The sequence below is a fragment of the Hakea prostrata genome, chromosome 1, assembly GCF_041222555.1.
Source record: "Hakea prostrata isolate BN-2017 chromosome 1, UWA_Hpros_2, whole genome shotgun sequence".
NCBI classification, from domain to species: domain Eukaryota; kingdom Viridiplantae; phylum Streptophyta; class Magnoliopsida; order Proteales; family Proteaceae; genus Hakea; species Hakea prostrata.
In genome coordinates this window covers 64,012,631-64,030,776 of record NC_142600.1, presented here as the reverse complement: position 1 = coordinate 64,030,776, position 18,146 = coordinate 64,012,631, and the positions used below count along the sequence as shown (strand labels likewise).

Below are 18,146 nucleotides of genomic sequence, written 5' to 3'. Positions count from 1 at the left end.
GGCAATCCTGGTATAGTTGGTGCAGGTGGTTTGTTTAGGGATGAATTATCAGTTGTTCTGTTAAATTTCAACACCTATTTAGGTATCAAAAATAATTTTGAGGCTGAAAAGCCTGAAATGGAGGCATTGATGCAAGGTATAGAGTGGGCAGTAAACTTAGATATTCAACGTTTATGGATAGAATGTGATTCACTGGCAGTTGTGGTTTTAATTCAGCAAAAGAAGATTCCATGATTTTTCTTGCAGTGCTGAAGAGGTGTTGATTTTTTTCTTGTCAATTGTCCTTGGAAAATTTCACATTGTTATAGGGAAAACAATCAGGCGGTTGATTTCTTGGAAAATCAGGCGGCAAGACAGGGTTCTTCAGCTGTTAATATACCCTAGACAACATTGATAAGTAGTGAACTTGATTTAGAGGCTCCTGGTCGTTCTCGATTCAAATTTGATTTTTCATCTATGATTATGTGAGTTGGATCCAGTGAAGTTGGGTGTATTTGGGGGCAACTGAAGTTGTGGGTTTGAGGGTTGGCTCTTTGATTGTATGTTTGTAATTTTTCTTATCGCTTTTTAATACAAATGATCCCTTTAGCGAGAAAAAAAAACATATCAATAAATATTCACATTTTTCATTATATTGAAATAAAATATATCAAAAGACATGTAGATGGTCAACATAAAAAAAATGAAATTAGAAGGAAAAAAGAATTATATTTAAAGATAAATAAACTAACATAATATCAAAATTATTTTTATATGAATTCCACTTACATAACCAAATCTTCAATTATCATCTTCTAAGGAGTCTACAGTGTCTAGATTTGTAGTATCTGTGAGGATCATCCTCTTAATAGGTAAAATTTGCTTTAGTATCAATATTTTTTAAAGTCAAATTTATTTCCACATTATTTTCATTCCCTTAGTTGAAACTTGACAAAGCTTACCAAAATATTATGGATTCCAACAAATATGTGCACAATGATATCTTTTAAAGCATTTTTCATGATATTATTTTTACTCCTAAACTTGAGAATTCTTATTATTATCTTATTTATTTCAATAATCATGACGATAATTATTTTGTCTTTTGTCTCATCTATGTCAATGGTTATGGCCACAATTATAATTGTCTTCTTTCATATTTATCATGAATTGTTGCATTTACTTCAGGGAATATAGAAGAATCAGTAGGAGCTTCATGATTTTCCATTAATAGTTCATTATTTTGCTCAGCTATAATGAGGCATGAGGCATGAGAAGCCAAAGACACATGGTATGGGACAATACAAGAGAATTGGTAATGTGAGGTATGAAGCATGGGTATGCATTGGAGACTTTAATTCACACTTGGTTTGGACTGAGAAACAAGGAGGTAACCAGAGGCATTCAAAGGATGCGAAAGATTTTCAAGAAACTCTCAACCATTGCAACTTGATGGATTTAGGCTTCAATGGACCATCAAATAGAAGGAAGGGAAATGAGAACATTAAAATTCGCTTGGATAGGGCTGTGGCTAATGTGGATTGGCGTACTTTGTTTGAAGATGCAGCTATATTTATTAAGCCGGCAATAAACTCTGATCATAAACCATTAGTATTGGATTCGGAGGGTGGTAGGGTAAAAGGAAAAAGACCCTTTCGTTTCGAGAAAATGTGGTTGAGACACCCAATATGTAAGGCTACAATTGAAGAGGGTTGGAGTAAAAGCACCACAGATGGAGGAAATTGCAAGCTGGATCAAAAACAGAGGAATTGCCAAAGAAGCTTGAGAAAATGGAACAAGGAAGAATTTGGTATCATCCAAGAAAACATAAAGAAATTGAAGCTAGGCCTTGAGGCAATCCAATATAAGCCTAGCACGGAGGAGAATCTAGCAGAGGAAGATAAACTTCTACAACAATTAAATGAGCAGTTGGAGAGAGAAGAGGAACATTGGCACCAAAAATCTCGAATTTCTTGGCTTCAGAGTGGAGATAAAAATTCAGCATTCTTCCATGCCTCTACATTACAAAGAAGAAGCAGAAACAAGATTCTTTGAATCAGAAATGAGGAAGGGGATTAGGTTAAATCTGAGAAAGAAGTTAGTAAGGTGTTGTTGGAGCATTTTGAGAAAGCAGTTATGTTTGAGGGAGAGGGAGTGAATCAGGGGGCCATCAATGAAATATTAGAATGTGTGGATCCTATAATTAGTGAGGAATTGAATAGAAGCCTTTGCTCTATCCCGACTTTGGAGGAAGTACACAAGGTCATTTTGAGCATGGGGCCCCTTAAAGCTCCGGGGCCGGACGGGTTCCCTCCCATATTTTATCAAAAAATGTGGGCACTTACTAAGGAGGATTTGTATAACTGTATTGTTGATTTTTTTCACTTCCAAATCTCTGCTGGAAGAACTAAATCGTACCTATGTGTGCTTGTTGTCGAAAGTAAAGAATCCAGAAAAGGCTAATCAATTCAGACCTATAAGTCTTGGGGGCGTGGCAATCAAGGCAATCGGAAAAATTATGGTGGAAAGCCTAAAATCATCACTTTCAGGTATTATCTCACCATATCAAGCAGCTTTTGTTCCTGAAAGATTAATCTCTGATAACATCTTTATTTCACATGAGATTTTCCATTATGTTAAGCATCTCAAGAAAGGAAAAAAGAAGCAGGTTGCCATCAAGCTTGACATGCAGAAAACCTATGATAGATTGAGTTGGGAGTTTATTAAAGTTGCCCTTCTCAAACTGGGCTTTTGTAATCTTTGGGTTGATCTTATTATGGAAACTATTACATCAGTTTCTTACACCTTGCTTCTTAATGGGGTGGAAAAAGGGTCATTTGTTCCTACAAGGGGCATAAAGGCAAGGGGACCCATTGTCTCCATTCATTTTCATTCTTTGCTCGCAGGTGTTGAGTAAACATCTTGAAAAAGCTGAAAAGGATAACATGATTAGAGGTGTCAGAGTAAGAGGCAGAGCCCCCCCCCCCCCCCATTTCCCACCTTTTAATTGCCGATGATTGCCTGCTTTTCTCAGAATTGAAGTTGGAAGAAGTAGTCAACTTGAAAGGTTGTGTTGATCTATTTTGTTCTGCAAGTGGACAGGCCATTAATCACTCAAAATCTACCATTACATTCAGCCCCAACACCCCTCACAAATTTAGAAGATGGTTTGCTAGAATCTTGGGGGTAAAGCAGAGTGACGGGCCAACCAAGTATCTCGGCCTTCCCACAGAAATAGGAGTGTCGAAGAAAGAAGTTTTTCAGGAGCTTGTGTCAAGGACAAAAGCAAAAACACAAAGTTGGAAGAACCTCTATCTCTCACATGCGGGCAGGGAAGTACTAATCAAGTCAGTAGCATCATCAATGGCTATGTATACAGGCTCTCACTTTTCTATTCCGATGGCGACAAATGATTCCATTCGCAAAAGTATTAGCAACTTCTACTGGGGGCAAAGAGTTGATGGAAAGAAAGTTCACTGGGTCTCATGGAGTAGACTCTGTAAGTCTAAGGAAAATGGGGGATTAGGTTTCCGCGAGCCGGTGCTTCATAATCGAGCTTTATTGGGCAAAGTGGCATGGAGGTTGATCCAAAATCCAAGGTCTCTTTGGGCACAATTTATAAAGGCCGGATACTTTCCACACTCAGATTTTATGCAGGCCAAGGCGGGTTATAGACCTTCATGGGCATGGAAAAGTGCATTAATCGAGCGTGAAGTGTTGGAAAAAGGTCTTATATGGGATGTTGGCGATGGAAGTCAGGTGGACATATGGGAAAGTAATTGGATTCCAACTAGTGAAGAATTCAAGATCACTACCTTAAAGCCTCTTAATTGTCCATTCACCAAGGTAGCTGATTTGATTCATGAACATAGTAAGGAGTGGAATGTCAGCTTGATCAAACAGTTGTTTAATAGCAGTGATCAACAAGCCATTTGCAATATCAAGTTGAGTGTCAATCATAGAGAAGATAAGCGGATTTGGGGTCTAACTCGCAATGGGATCTACTCAACAAAGTCTGCATATCATATGCTATTTAATAAAAGAGAGAACACACAAGCATCAGCCCCATCTTCATCAAGAAGACATAAATGGGAGGAAGTTCCCAAAAGAGTGTGGAAACTAATTTGGAGTGTGACTGGGGCTCCCAAATTGAAATCCTTCCTGTGGAGGCTGTGTGCAGAAGGCATGGCAACTGAGGAAAATCTTATTAAAAGGCAAGTCGATATTGATCCAGCATGTAGGGTCTGTGGCGCTGCGATTGAGACTTCCGACCACATCATGTTGGGTTGTAATTTTGCCAAGGCTGTGTGGTTTGGTAGCTCACTATCCTACCTTGTTCCCTCAAATCAAACTCCTTCGATGATTGAGTGGTTGGACTCTCTATGTGGCATGAATGATATAGGTAAAAAAGAGAAGAAAGAGATGATAAGCTAGTGCATCTACTTATGTTGGCACATTTGGATTGCTAGAAACAACCGCATTTTTGGGAAGAGATGTTGGAAACCGGAGGAAGTGATTGAAAGGGCCCAAAGAGCATGGGCTGAATTCTGGGCTATTGACAATCCTCAACAAACGGATGATGACGTCTCACATTGTCAAAGCACTCCCCTTAGGACCATGGAATCGACAACAACAACTTCAAGAAGTCATGTTGTCTTCTGTGATGCTGCTCTCCCTCAAGATAGCTATAAAGGAGGTGTGGGCTTTGCAATTTTAAATTACAAAGGCCAGGCATGCCATCTAGTCTCGGAACCTTTGGACTTTGGTGAGGCATTGGTTGGTGAAGCGCTTGTAGTTCGTGCTGCTATGATTGTCAACACCAAGGTTTTCGTGAAATATCTATTGTGTCAGATTGCGAAAACCTAGTCAACGTCCTTAATGATTTATCCTCACCCCCTCCTAGTTCAATTATGGGTATCTTGTTTGATGTTGGGTTACTCATGGAGGAGTTTGAAAAATGTGTTTTCCTTCAAATCTAGGGCGTATAATGGGCTTGCCCACTCCCTAGCCAGGAAGGCTCTCACCGTGATATCTCGGACTGAGTGGCCCCTTTCCTCCCTATGGTTGCATGAGGTGTTATCTGCATTCCCTTGGTTTTGCCCTATCATTCAATGAAAATCTTTTCTACAAAAAAAAAAAAAAAAAAGTCATTCAAAATATCTTTTAAAACATTTTTCATGATATTGTTATTGTAATAGCATGAAAAGTTAAAAAAGATTTTTCTTTCCAGCAAGTCACATGAATAATATTTTCTTTACATACTTCCAATTGATAACTAATTTTAAAAACTCAAGAACTATACTCATTTACAATATCAAATCTTGCAATTTTAGGTGCATCAAACAATATTTGTTGTGCAAAACTAGTACTCTTTATATACAATAAATAAAAACATGATGTTAATATTGGTTAATGACAAACCACAATTTGATAAGGCAACCTAATATCTTATTATCTGTTTGACTCTTTGATTTAATAAATCATATACCTTAATCACGATGCACTTATATTATAAGATGGATAAGATAAATTCCATTGTTTACGAAAAGCAAGCGTGGAGAGGTCGATCATCATTTTCAATTTGAAATTGAAAGCATAATGGTATATAATATATCGTATTTCTTTTCAAAACGCAATTACTTTGAGCGAAGTTGTGCTAATAATGTGTTATAAAATGGAGAAGATATATTAAAGACAACGAATAAAATTAAGACAAGATGAATTTAACTTCTCTATAGAGTAATGTGCACTACATATTTACAGTAGAAATAACATATTCACTGATATGGAAATATTAGAATCTACAAGGAAATACAATATATGAATCTTGTACACAATAAGCTACTCTTGATATGGAAGAATGCATTGTTATGATCTTCAGTTAATATGAAAAGTGAATATCCAATATTGCAAGCTGAGGTGGTTGAGATCTTCATTTGGAAATATCTTTTGGCATCATCTCTTTGGAGGTGATAGACATCTATAATCAATATTATTTATTACAGTAACCACTACTCATGTTTTTTAAAATATTTTAAAGGAATTTATCCCTACAACATAAGTTCTAATTCTTTATCTATTTTTTTATATATAATTTACTCCTATAATTTTGTTACCAATCCCCATGCTTTTTATTGTATTGATAATTTATTCCATTAAAAAAATATATAATGGCAAAAATCTTTGTCAAAGTTCAAATTAATTATAGAAGTATTGCTGTAAATTTTAGAATTTTCTTAATAGTTTTCTCTTTATAAACTTTAAAGAAAAAAGATCACTCTGAACTTTGAATTATTTATTCCCATAAAGATTAGATACAACGGATAAAAAGATATTGTAATTTTTATTATTTATTTGGACAAATTCCTTCACTACAGCTACTCGAGAAACAAGACTAATGAAGTAAAAATCTACTACATCAACTCAAGAAGCACTAATGAAGTGAAAACTAGAAGAAGCTTTGGCATTTATCAAACTTACACTAAATTTGGAAACACCTAAGGGGTTATAACCTACAATAAACTCAAGGCATTAAGGGAAATTTAGGAACTATAAGACTATCTAACCATGACTTAAGGGAATTTACTAACGATATGTATCATTGTACAAATTTAAGAGACATTTTGGGGTGTCTCTGCCAATTGATATATTCTTTATGTGTCTATGCTTTTTGTTTTGCGGTGTCTTTTTCGTTATTCATTTTGGGGTGTCCCTAAAATTTTCCTTAAATTTTTTGACTGCGCATTGTGTTACTATCACAACCAATCCTAGACAGACCAAGTCTAATGGTGTGACCAATACCACTTGATATCCGAACCCCATCCTTATTTACAAGCGTAATAATGCAAAGTCCAAATGGCATAGAGTATAACTGGATCAAAATCTACAATACTCTATGAACTTAACTCATAAGAAATGTAAATAATATTAGCATAGTCATAGTATTATTCTTTGGAGCTTTACACCAAGTTAATGTTGTATATTATAGGTTCTCTATCTAACATGGGAGATAGCATGTTATTCCAGATTAATTATCCTACAAAGGAGAAGGATAGAATCTTATGGATTTGCTAATCCCAAAATATAAAAAAATACAATGGAAGAATAGAAAGGATCCACGTACTCTTTCCTCCACGCAATCCATCACCGGTAAATCCTCAATCTTGGGGATAGAGAATGCAATCCACAACCCAAATATCGTAGTGGATGGATGGTCGAGATTATGAAATCAAGCAAGATCAAAACCAAGGAAGAAGAAGACCTGCATTTTTCTTGCTTTCGTTTCCTGCGCTTCTTGGAGAGAGAGAGAGAGAGAGAGAGAGAGAGAGAGAGAGAGAGAGAGAGAGAGAGAGAGAGAGAGAGAGAGAGAGAGAGAGAGAGAGAGAGAGAGAGAGAGAGAGAGAGAGAGAGAGAGAGAGAGAGAGTCCAACGAGCTTCGTATCTCACTTGTGTGTTTAGTGGGTCAGCAGTTACCAAAATATATCCTCATATTTTGTAACCGCCCTAATAAAAGATTTCCATAATTGCCCTTGGGAATAATTAAAATTCCCAACATCTCCCACTTGCACAAGGGCAAGTGTCGATCTCTCTTTCAAAGTGTGTCCCAGACACACATGTATATCCCAAATATACACATTTCGATCTCTCTACTATGTATCCCAGATACATAGACCACTCGTCTCCCAGACACATCTACAAGTCATACTGGTAAATGGGTTGTGTGACCAATGATATACCTGCACGCATGAGCCCCAAACTAAAAACCTTCCCAGAAGGCTAGAATGGCAGCATCACTCAAAGAAACACTTTAAATAAGCATTAGTATACCACAATGTCTTAGGTTTATTCAAACTCACCAGACAAAAGGTATCTTGGTCCCTTTGAGAGATCCCCTTCTTGTCCTTAAAATGTTCACTACTGTAACTTATACAGTTGGCACCAACAAACACTCTTGAGGTGCAGTTGAATCAAACCTTTCCTTTTGCCCCAGATCAGCACTACACTTGGGATTGACTCCTTTCCTAGTAATGCCCCTTTAAGTTGAGTCAATCATGACCATAGACAAAGTACCCACATCAACCCCTTGTTTCTTGACGTCGTCAAAAGTCATTAAGGACACTAATGGACCATAAAGTCTAGGACTCACACAATGAAAGGAACAATGATCCATCCACTCATTTCCAATGGTTGCGAAGCACACGTAGTATGATATATGTGTTATAGTGGAGTATTCTACATACAATAGAATGTATGTCTCTCCCAAAACCATGCACGTCTTAGTCTAGTCACACCACTTGCGCCTAACCCGTGTTTTATATGCTAATTTGTTTGTAGAACTTCCATCATTGTGATTGTGAAAATTTTAAGTAGAACATGAGAGTTTCAACAACCATAAGTGTGTGGTCCCACCAAGGCCTAACTGATTCTAAAATATAAGATTTTAAGGATATAATTGACATTCAATATAGTTTCTATAAATGAGGGTAATGTAATATTTTTAACTTCTTAATTTTAATGAAGGACAAAATAGACATTACATATTTGATGTTAACAGCCACTTAACACTATTAGAAGTAAGGGGGGCAACAATAATCTCATAAAGAAAGAGGTTTGATTAGTAACAAAACCAAAGTACAAGGGGACCATAATAATTATCCCTTTAAACTTTTACATACTAGGAACTACTTCTTCGAGTATACTTTTTAACAAGCTTTGCAAATGACGAGGACTTGATCTCCAACAAGTTAGTTGGTGAATCATACTCCAATATAAGACCTGTTTAATATAAGAAAACATGTTAATCTCATCGGATAAGCATCATAAATGAGGAGTGTTACAAAATTTAACTAAACCTATTCTAATTTATAGTGTACTAAATGCTAGATACTGACCATTATCAAGGAGGAGGACCATATCAACATCAAGAATTGATGTTATCCTATGTGCAATAGTAATGACAGTAGACTCTGAGAAGCATTGTCTAATTGTTTGTTGAATCAGATAATCAGTTGCAATATCCACTGATGCAGTAGCTTCATCAAGTACTAATACTTTACTCCTCTTGAGTAATATCCGTCCTAAACAGACTAATTGTCTCTGACCCATGCTCCAATTTTCTCCATTCTCAGTCACTACAAAAGCAATCATATGAAAATTGGTCAACTCAATTGTAATTTCATTAATTTTTTTTTCTTTGGTGGTAATGTAGAGCTGGCAACCTCTTTTTGGCTTTAATATAATAAACATGATGAAAAACCAACCTAAAGAATCAAGCTTTCCTTCTTTCTTTCTAATTTTGTCACCAAGTCGGCACCTATCTAAAGCCTAAACAACAAAAAATCAATATTAACGATGTGATAAAACAATCAAGTAGGCAGCTAAGGAAAATATATAGCAAGGCAATAAAGATAATAGACTTTACAAACCCAAGTTGGAGAATATTTTTGAATTATCCAACTCATTCAATAAAATGACATCGAATGCAAAAAAGAAAAATCAAAATGAATATGAACATAATAGAAAAGTTCGTATCGATACATGTAACAGTCAATTGTAATGTATTTGGATTATAAGCCAATCATCAGTAAGTAATTAAGTAATTAATTAATATATCATATCTTAGTCATTGACTAAAGTATATTCATCAATAAGAAGGAAAAGAAAAACTCTACCTCCCAAATTTGTTCATCACTGTAATCATTTAGTGGGTCAAGATTATTTCTAAGAGTTCCCTCAAACATTACTGGTTCTTGTGGGATGATACTCAATCTTGATCGTAAGTCATGCACGCCAATCCTGGAGATGTTTATACCGTCTATCCATATTTGACCAGCTGTAGGTTCAACCATATGGAAGAGAGCTTGTACAAGAGTTGATTTACCACTTCCTGTTCGTCCAACGATACCAATCTTAAACTTTTCAGGAAAGGTACATGTGAGTCCACGCAAGACAAGTGGAAGATGTGGAGCATAGCGAACCTAATAAAGCATCCATTATTTGATTTATCAAGCTTAATAGACTCCATTGGAGAGGGAAAACACTAGGCTTAAGGAGCATAAATCAATGAGATAATTAAAAAAATAAAATCTAAGGAAACATATGTTAGGAAGATTACCTGTAAGTCCACAATATCAATTTTCCCTTGTGACGGCCATTCATGACCTGGTTTATTTTCTTGAAATGACAAATAAGGTTCACTATGGATGTCAATATATTGTAATATTCTCTCAAGAGATATGATTTTGTTCTCAAGACCGCAGAGATCCCATATGACTCCATACATACTAAAACTAAGCCCATAGGTGACTGCTAAACCCATAACACCTTCAAAAAACAAAGATAACAAATTGAATTTAAAAATCATTCTTTCATAGAAGTGACAAATTTTATTTCTAAAAAGTAGTTTATAAGATCTTAAGTTTAACATTTTACCAGGATTGAGTATCCCTTTCGGCACTGAAATCAACAAAACCAAAAAGATGGCATATGTGAAAGATGCTAACATATCCATGCGAAGGCATAACCACTCTATTGCACCAGAAAAATAAAACTTTGGTCGAAAATATCCATCCACCAGTTTGAAGTTTATGTTCATAAACCTCTCCTCTTGATCAAAGCATCTGATTGTAGTTGAACCTAAACTAGATTCAACAAAATGTTGTATAACTGGAGCCTGGCACACTCCAGCAAGTCGTGATAGTTCTCGTGCTGTAGATATGTAGTATTGCTAAAAGACATGATTTATACAAAAAAAAATAAAAATTAGACATGATGTGAAACATGAACAATAAGGATTTTTTTTAGGATTTTATTGACAATAACTGAAATTAAAATAATTATTTTTGTAAACAAATTAGGTTAAGAAATCCTTTAAAAATAAAAAAATAAAAAAGAAGAAGAAGAAGAAAAAAGGATGATCATTGTTTAACCAACTATTTTTTTTAAGGAAAATACTAAGCTTACATCATTTTTTATCCAATATTCATGATGTAAGCTTTCTTCTTTTATTTTTTTCAAGGATTTCTTAACCTACGTCTTTTAAAAAGATAATTATTTTCAGATATGATGTGCTTTTTTTTTTAAAGGAAAATACTAAGCTTACATCATTGTTTTTCCACTAAAATAGTTTTGCTTAAAATATATATATATATATTTTCCAAGACTCATTTTCCTAAATTCTTGAATGATTTTTATTTTTAAAGAAATTCTTGAATGAAAAATTAACTAAGCATACAAGTAATTTATACTCAAATTTTAATGTTCTTTAGTATCTTAACCAAATAATCATATGACCAAATTCCAGTTCCAATTAATTCAACATATACTCAAATCTAATATTTTTTATCAAATCAAGATTTACTAATAATAAAATAGACAGCTTTTTCTTTCTTCTTGGTGATAGCAATAAAGTCTTATTCAGTATCATGATAGTGTAGTTTGTTACTAAAATGCAAATGGTACAACATATATTGGTCAAGTGCAATTTGTTTCATGCTCAGCATAAAAAATTGTCTATATACTTCAACTAGAAAAAAGTGAAAAATAGAGGAAAAAAAATAGAAAAGCTTTAGATTGCAGGTGAAGAAGAAGAAATAGAATAAATGGGTATTACAGGGTTTTGATTATGGGGATTCTCTCAAGGATTGCCGAGATGGAACTTGTCCAACCTAAAAAAAAAATGTGAGATACATATTTTTCGGTAACATAAAAATAATAAAATTACGCCTCTCCAATTATACTCTTCTCATATGTTGAAAATCAACTAAGAATTACTTCCTCTAGAATGCATTTGAAATCTCCAATCTTTTCAAATTGGTTTCCCTTAACCATCTATTAAATCTCCTTGATTTTTCTTTGTTCAATTTAAGTTTTTTTCACTTTACAATAATTGTCAAAGAAGAAGGCAAGTTATCGAGCTCTTATGTAGGGACATTTCTAAATTTATCAAAATGAATTTTGGCAGAAATTCTTTTGAAAACTTTCAATTAGTCCTAAATTTAAAGTGTTTCTTCTGGCGTATGTCACACGCAAGTGTTCCAACTAAGTATACGTGCATCAATCACTAAATCAATTATGTTAACAAAGAAAATTCCAAACTACTTATCATACAAAGTAGGAACCAACTTGTATTATGGTATGCCAAACAAATAAACTTTATTTTGAAATTTTAATCATGTGAAAATGAAAATGGCTTTAATATTACCTGGTACCAAATGCAAGCTGCAATCATTGGAATAAAAACTATCAACATTTGCCATGCAACAGTTGACATTATTGTAATACTTCCCAAGAATCCTATAATTGAGATAAGAAGTTCTTCAAATTTACGTGGAATAGTGGTATCAAGTGTGCTTTGATCTAAAGATACCTGTTTACAAAATAAAATTTACTTATAGTTATAAATGTCAACTCTTATGGTAATCATACAAAATTATTTGAATCCAAATAGTAATTGATAATGTTTACTAACCCGATTTAAAATCCTTCCAGTTGGTGTAGAATCAAAAAATGATAGAGGAGCATGGAAAATGCAAAAATGCATTTTGTTGAAGAGTATAGTAGATGTCTTGTATCCGATCACATACAGTGAGCATGGACCGAAGAAGTGAACAAAGAGCACTTCCAAAGGTCAAAGCCATATAGAAAAAGATGAGAGTGAAGCTTCTAATTTGAGCTCTTGCATCTTCTGGGATAGGATCATCCCACACTATCCAATAATTACTGATTATTTGGAGAACCTCAAAAAGAACTTGTGCCAAAATTATAAAAGGTACAAAAACCCCTCTATATGTTGTTGTAACATAATTCCAATAGACTGAAGGACTAACTCGACCCTTCTCTCTCTTTTCTTCTTGAACAAGCTGCCTTTTTGGCTCAAAATGATTTTCATTTTTGTGGCTTTTGAACTCTTTTACTTGATCATCTTGAATAGATGTCCCTTTACACAATAGATTATTATCTTCCTCATTATCAATTGTATCATTTGAAGAAGACCCATGATCTATAGAATTAAGTTTTGCTAAAGATTTCTTATGCAAACCCATTAATTCCATAAAATCAGTTCCCGAATTAAGAATTTCTTCATATTGCCTGCTTGAATAATCTTCCCACTTTTCATCAGCTGTCAATCAAAAGATAGTGAATAGTCAATCTTAAACATGGTCAAAATTACTTGAGATTAGGAAAGATAAATGAAATATTCTTACCAAGATAAGATCAGCAAAAGGAAAATGCTCTAGTTGGTGAGAAACATAAATTACAGTCTTTGAACCCAAAATTCCCAGCAAACACTCCTAAACAAAAATTCATATGTTCAAATTTAAGTAAGTATTTGAAAAAAAGTGTTATGATTTCCTAGAAAAACCATATAAATATACATAAGATAAAAGGAAGAAAAAAAGGCTACTTGGTCGCCCCTTCTATGCCTAAACACACAGGAGGCAAAATGAACACCCCACACATGTGGATGCGTAGGTTACACTTCCATTTGGTTCCTATGTAGGCGTATGGGCCACACAACCAAGTAAGGCTCTCTCTCTCTCACTAGGTTATATTAGTTATCATAATTCATAACTATAATATTAAATCATAATTTTTGTACAAAAACATGCAATGCCAATATCATGCACCTTTATACTTCTTTGTTTAGATAACCATAATTTCATTCCACTCATAAGCGTTTTTAAGTCAACCTCACTCTTTTTATCAACAATATTATAAAAATATATAGCTTCAAACCAAATTTATGAGAAAGTTTGGAAGTAGAGATCAATAAGAAATGACCTTGAATAAGTGAGTTCCTGTGTGAGCATCGACAACACTAAAAGGATCATCAAGAAGATAAATATCAGCATCGTGATATAAAGCACGTGCAATCTGGATTCTTTGCTTTTGTCCACCACTTAGATTAATTCCCCTCTCTCCTATGATTGTCTGGTCCCCAAAGTCACACAATTCCAAGTCAGTCTTCAATGAACATGCTTCAAGGATCATCTCGTACCTTTCCTTGTCCATCTCCTTGCCAAATAATATATTGTCTACTATTTTTCCACTCTGTATCCAATGTGATTGAGCAACATAAGCTTTTGTGCCCTTCAACTTAATAGTTCCAGAGACTTTTGGCATTTCCCCTAATATGCATGAAAGCAAGCTTGACTTACCGGACCCAACAGAACCACAAACAACCACTTTCATACCATGGTTCACCTTGATATTAAGATCTTTTAATGTAAGATTAGAGGAATGAGGGTCCCAAGAGAAATCCCCCTTAACTATCTCAACTACAACTTCAGCACCATCTCTTGGAAGCTTTTGTACCATATCTTTATCAAGGTCATCAAGACAGAGAAATGAAATTATCCTATCAAAGGAGACTTTAATTTGAAGTATCATGGAAATTGTGTCAGGAAGATTATAAATGGGGCTTTGTAACATTTCAAATGTTGCAAGTGCAGATAAAATCTTCCCTGAATCTAACTGAATTTCCATTAGCACACACGACCCAAAAGTAACTATAGATACGAATAAAGGTGTAGAAGAGTAGATAAAAGAAGCTACTGCCGATGTATAAAGTAACTTCTTTAACCATTCTATTTCAAAATTCCTAAGATCAATTATCTTCGCCAAGAATTTCATCTCCCATCCTTGGAGCTTGAGAATTCTCATATTCTTCAAAGCCTCAGATGTTACTTTCATCCTTTGATCCTTCGAACCCATTAAGTCCCCTTGAAGTTTCTCCTGTAGTTTTACTAATGGAGAATTTGCCAACATCAGAATAATCGTGGTAGCGAAAGCGACAAGTGAAGCAAGACCTAGGCTCTTGTACAAGATCATAAATGCTAAAACAAGCTGAGCAGGCACCCTCCATATATCATGTAAATACCAACTGAAAAATCCAATCCTTTCAACATCAACTGTCATCAAATTAATGCTCTCTCCACTAGTGTGACCCTGTTTTGATTGACTTGAAAGCCCAAGATTCTTCTTATACACTATTGAGAACAACGCAGCACTAATCTTATTTGCTATCTTTCGCAAATGAAAGAACAAATGCCTATCTGACAGGCACTTTGTGAGCTTTGAGAGAAAGAAAATCAATACTAAAACATAGCCTTTGTATTTGAGTTTTGTAGAACTGCTAAAATACTGAAAAAATGCGTCTATTAGGTATGGTCCAACATATGATGCCAATGTGCTGACAATGGACAACAGACCTGTGCACAGAATTTCTTTCCTTGTCAGAAAAATCAATGCCTTCACCAGCCGGAGTATGCTTATCCGGTCACCATTGCTATTTTCATGAGATTGAAGTTTATTTCTAAAATTTGCGAAGACCACATTAGCACTATCACAACTAGCAAGTTCAGGGACATCTTCAAGGTCTAATACTTTTTCATGCCCAAGTGCAACCAAAGGACTCATCCAGGCAAAAGTAAAACTATTAAAAAGATTGGCATTTTCATAAGAAGTTACACAGTCTCTGCCAACATTTGATCCTTGTTTATCATTGTCAGTGTTTTCATTGGAGCTAGTATTCCAAAGAGGCTCCAAAAGATTAAAATCTCCAGTTTCTCTCATTCTTCCAAATATCCCAGCATAACAACTGTATAACCCAGCAATAATGGATAAAACATCAACAGCCCATAGCATAATTGGTAAGGGAGAATGTTTCCAGTAGATATCAAGATGTATAACAAAGTAGATAGAGGACATTATGAAGTAGAAGGCCCACCAAATTCTTAGTATAATGGGGAACTGGCAGTCACTTGAACGAGAGAAATGGATGTGTAAGTAAGCAGAGATCAAAAACCAAGTGAGAGTTGTTAATGTAAAATCTAACTGAGCAACAATCTTTTGATCAGACCACTCATGACCATACCCAAAGAGAATGTTTAATACGCATAAAAGAAGATTGCAGAAAGATAGAACCATGCAAGATATAAAGGCTGGCCAATAGAATAAAAAGGATTTACTCTTCAGGATTACTTTTGAATTTTCAGGGGTAGGAACTGAATCCCTCCTACAAACCCAATAAACAGATAGAATTAATAACAAGATTAGGTGTGAACACACAGAAAACCCATGCAGATAAATGGTGTCAGAAGACTGTGGAAAGAATATCCAAATATTCACATCGTTCTTTGATCCTTCAAAGGCAGCCATGTCTGTTATTTTCTTTTCTTCTTTTTGTAACTTAGTAGTTAGATGGGTCCTCCGCAGATCATCTCAGTTTAATCGTACTTCTATTGATGTAAACCCATTTGCAGAACTGCTGTGGAGATGATCTACGTATAAATGTTAACCATTTCCACCTATTGTTTTTCAGATATAGTTCAATATTTGGATCTCAATATCACCCATAAATGTAGTTGAACCTGTTAACGAAAAAAAATAGACAAAAGAAAAGGTATGAGAACCAGTGAATTAAGAAAAGGAAACTTTGCTTCGATCTACTATATTAGAAAAAAGAATTAGGAATCACGCAGCTTTGATATTATCTTTCACATTTTTTTTCTTGTTTGCGTAATTGGGTTTTTAGTTATTTAGTTTTTATAATTATCTCTCTCTCTCCCTCTCTCCCCCCCCCCCCTCTCTCTCCTCTAACCTGGGTTCAAGATTGAGAGATACGTACCTTTAACAAGAAGCTTCAAATTATTTTCTCATGCACCTGTGCCGGTAGTTAGTCAAGATGAGAAACTGAGGCGCCTAGATGTTTATCGGAACTAATGACTATTTCTTGTAAGTTGCGGACAAAAAGGAATGGGGTTGTATATATATCTACACATGAGTTCTTATCCTCACCAACTTGCGAACATCCTGAGAAACAGGAAAGTGATGGTGCCGCTACGTTTCCTGAAACCTAAAACTTTTGCCAAAACGTTCATTTGCGGGCAAGATGTCATCTGATAAGGGATTGATCTTCAAAATGGTGAATTATTGCCTGACTTTTTCGTTTTCCTTTTTTGTCCTCTTTCTTTTGTGTTAGTTTTGGATAATATAAGTGGAGGGTTCATGAATCCACAATATTTTTTTTTGTACAAAGGCGCTTTTTATATATGGGGATAGGGATATTACATATGCCGCCGGCAGGAATTGAACCCATGACCTCTCCACTGAGAAGCGGGTTCCTAACCATCCTACTACTCCTCCATTGGCGTGAATCCACAATATAATAATAGAAAAGATGGAGTTTTACCTGGATTCTCGAACACCGAATATGCAGCGGAAATGACGGATCGAATCCTTTGAAAGAGATGGTGCCTACACAATTGTTGACTTCTTCTTTACCAAATGATTCTCGATCTCGAGGAAGAAGAATATTAATCCACAACCCAAGTACTACTTGTGGATCTAGGTTTAATAGAGAGATCGAATCAAGGAAATGTAAGAAAGCTACACAAGCTTCTATGTTTTTCTCAGAGAGCCAAAAACGAATCCAACAATCACTCTAGAGAGAGGCATGTAGTGGTTACCCATTTTTTACTCTCTTGTAACCACCCACTTATGGAATGACTAAATTGCCCTTGGGCATAAGCCATAATTCCCAACATCTCCCACTTGCACAAGGGCAAACGTCATTCTCTCCATCATTGTGTCCTAGATACAAGCATATATATCCTAGAGATATATCTCTCTCTATTTATTCACTATGTATCCTAGATACACGAACCACTTGTGTCCTAGACAATCAACATCCCTGAATCATACTAGTAAATGGGTTTTGTGACCAGTGATATACTTGCACTCGAGATCCCTAAATTAGAAACCCTCAAAAGATGGCCAAAATGGCAATATCACCCAAAAACACAATAAAAGTAAGCATCAATATACCATGTTCTTCCCTTTGAGAGATGAACTTCTTGTCCTTAAAATGTTTGCTACTGTAACTAATACATTTTGCACCAACAAGCATTTTCAGTGTGCAATTGAATGAAACCTTCCTTTTGCCCTAGATCATCACTTCACTTAGGATTGCCTTTTCGATAATGCCCCTTTAGATTAATCAATCATGACCATAAGTAATATCCCAAAGTAGCCACATTTCATGATGTTGTCAAAAGTCACCAAGGACACTAATGGACCATGAAAGTCCAAGACTCACACAATGAGAGGAGCAGGATCCATCTTCTCATCTCCCATTGGTCGCTAAACACACAGAGTATGATGTA

The 18,146-nt window shown here is 35.2% G+C and overlaps 2 protein-coding genes across 2 annotated transcripts; one reads left to right on the top strand and one right to left on the bottom strand.

The window, feature by feature from the left end:
* Positions 1-1,242: 1,242 nt before the first annotated feature.
* LOC149029384 (uncharacterized) lies at positions 1,243-2,034 on the top strand. Its single transcript, XM_089143283.1, has one exon. It carries the CDS (start codon positions 1,243-1,245, stop codon positions 2,032-2,034), a length of 792 nt encoding a protein of 263 aa, XP_088999409.1.
* Positions 2,035-8,653: 6,619 nt separating this feature from the next.
* LOC149029383 (ABC transporter C family member 3-like) lies at positions 8,654-16,140 on the bottom strand. The gene is given in 12 exon segments (XM_089150691.1): positions 8,654-8,754; positions 8,871-9,110; positions 9,240-9,303; positions 9,651-9,956; positions 10,094-10,302; positions 10,411-10,705; positions 12,182-12,346; positions 12,449-12,559; positions 12,561-13,066; positions 13,069-13,099; positions 13,185-13,271; positions 13,762-16,140. Coding segments are annotated over 12 exon segments (4,494 nt in total).
* Between the last annotated feature and the right edge of the window lie 2,006 nt (positions 16,141-18,146).

Excerpts from the sequence above, each read along its gene's own strand:
- LOC149029384 (XM_089143283.1), top strand. The coding sequence starts at position 1,243 with ATGAGGCATGAGAAGCCAAAGACACATGGTATGGGACAATACAAGAGA.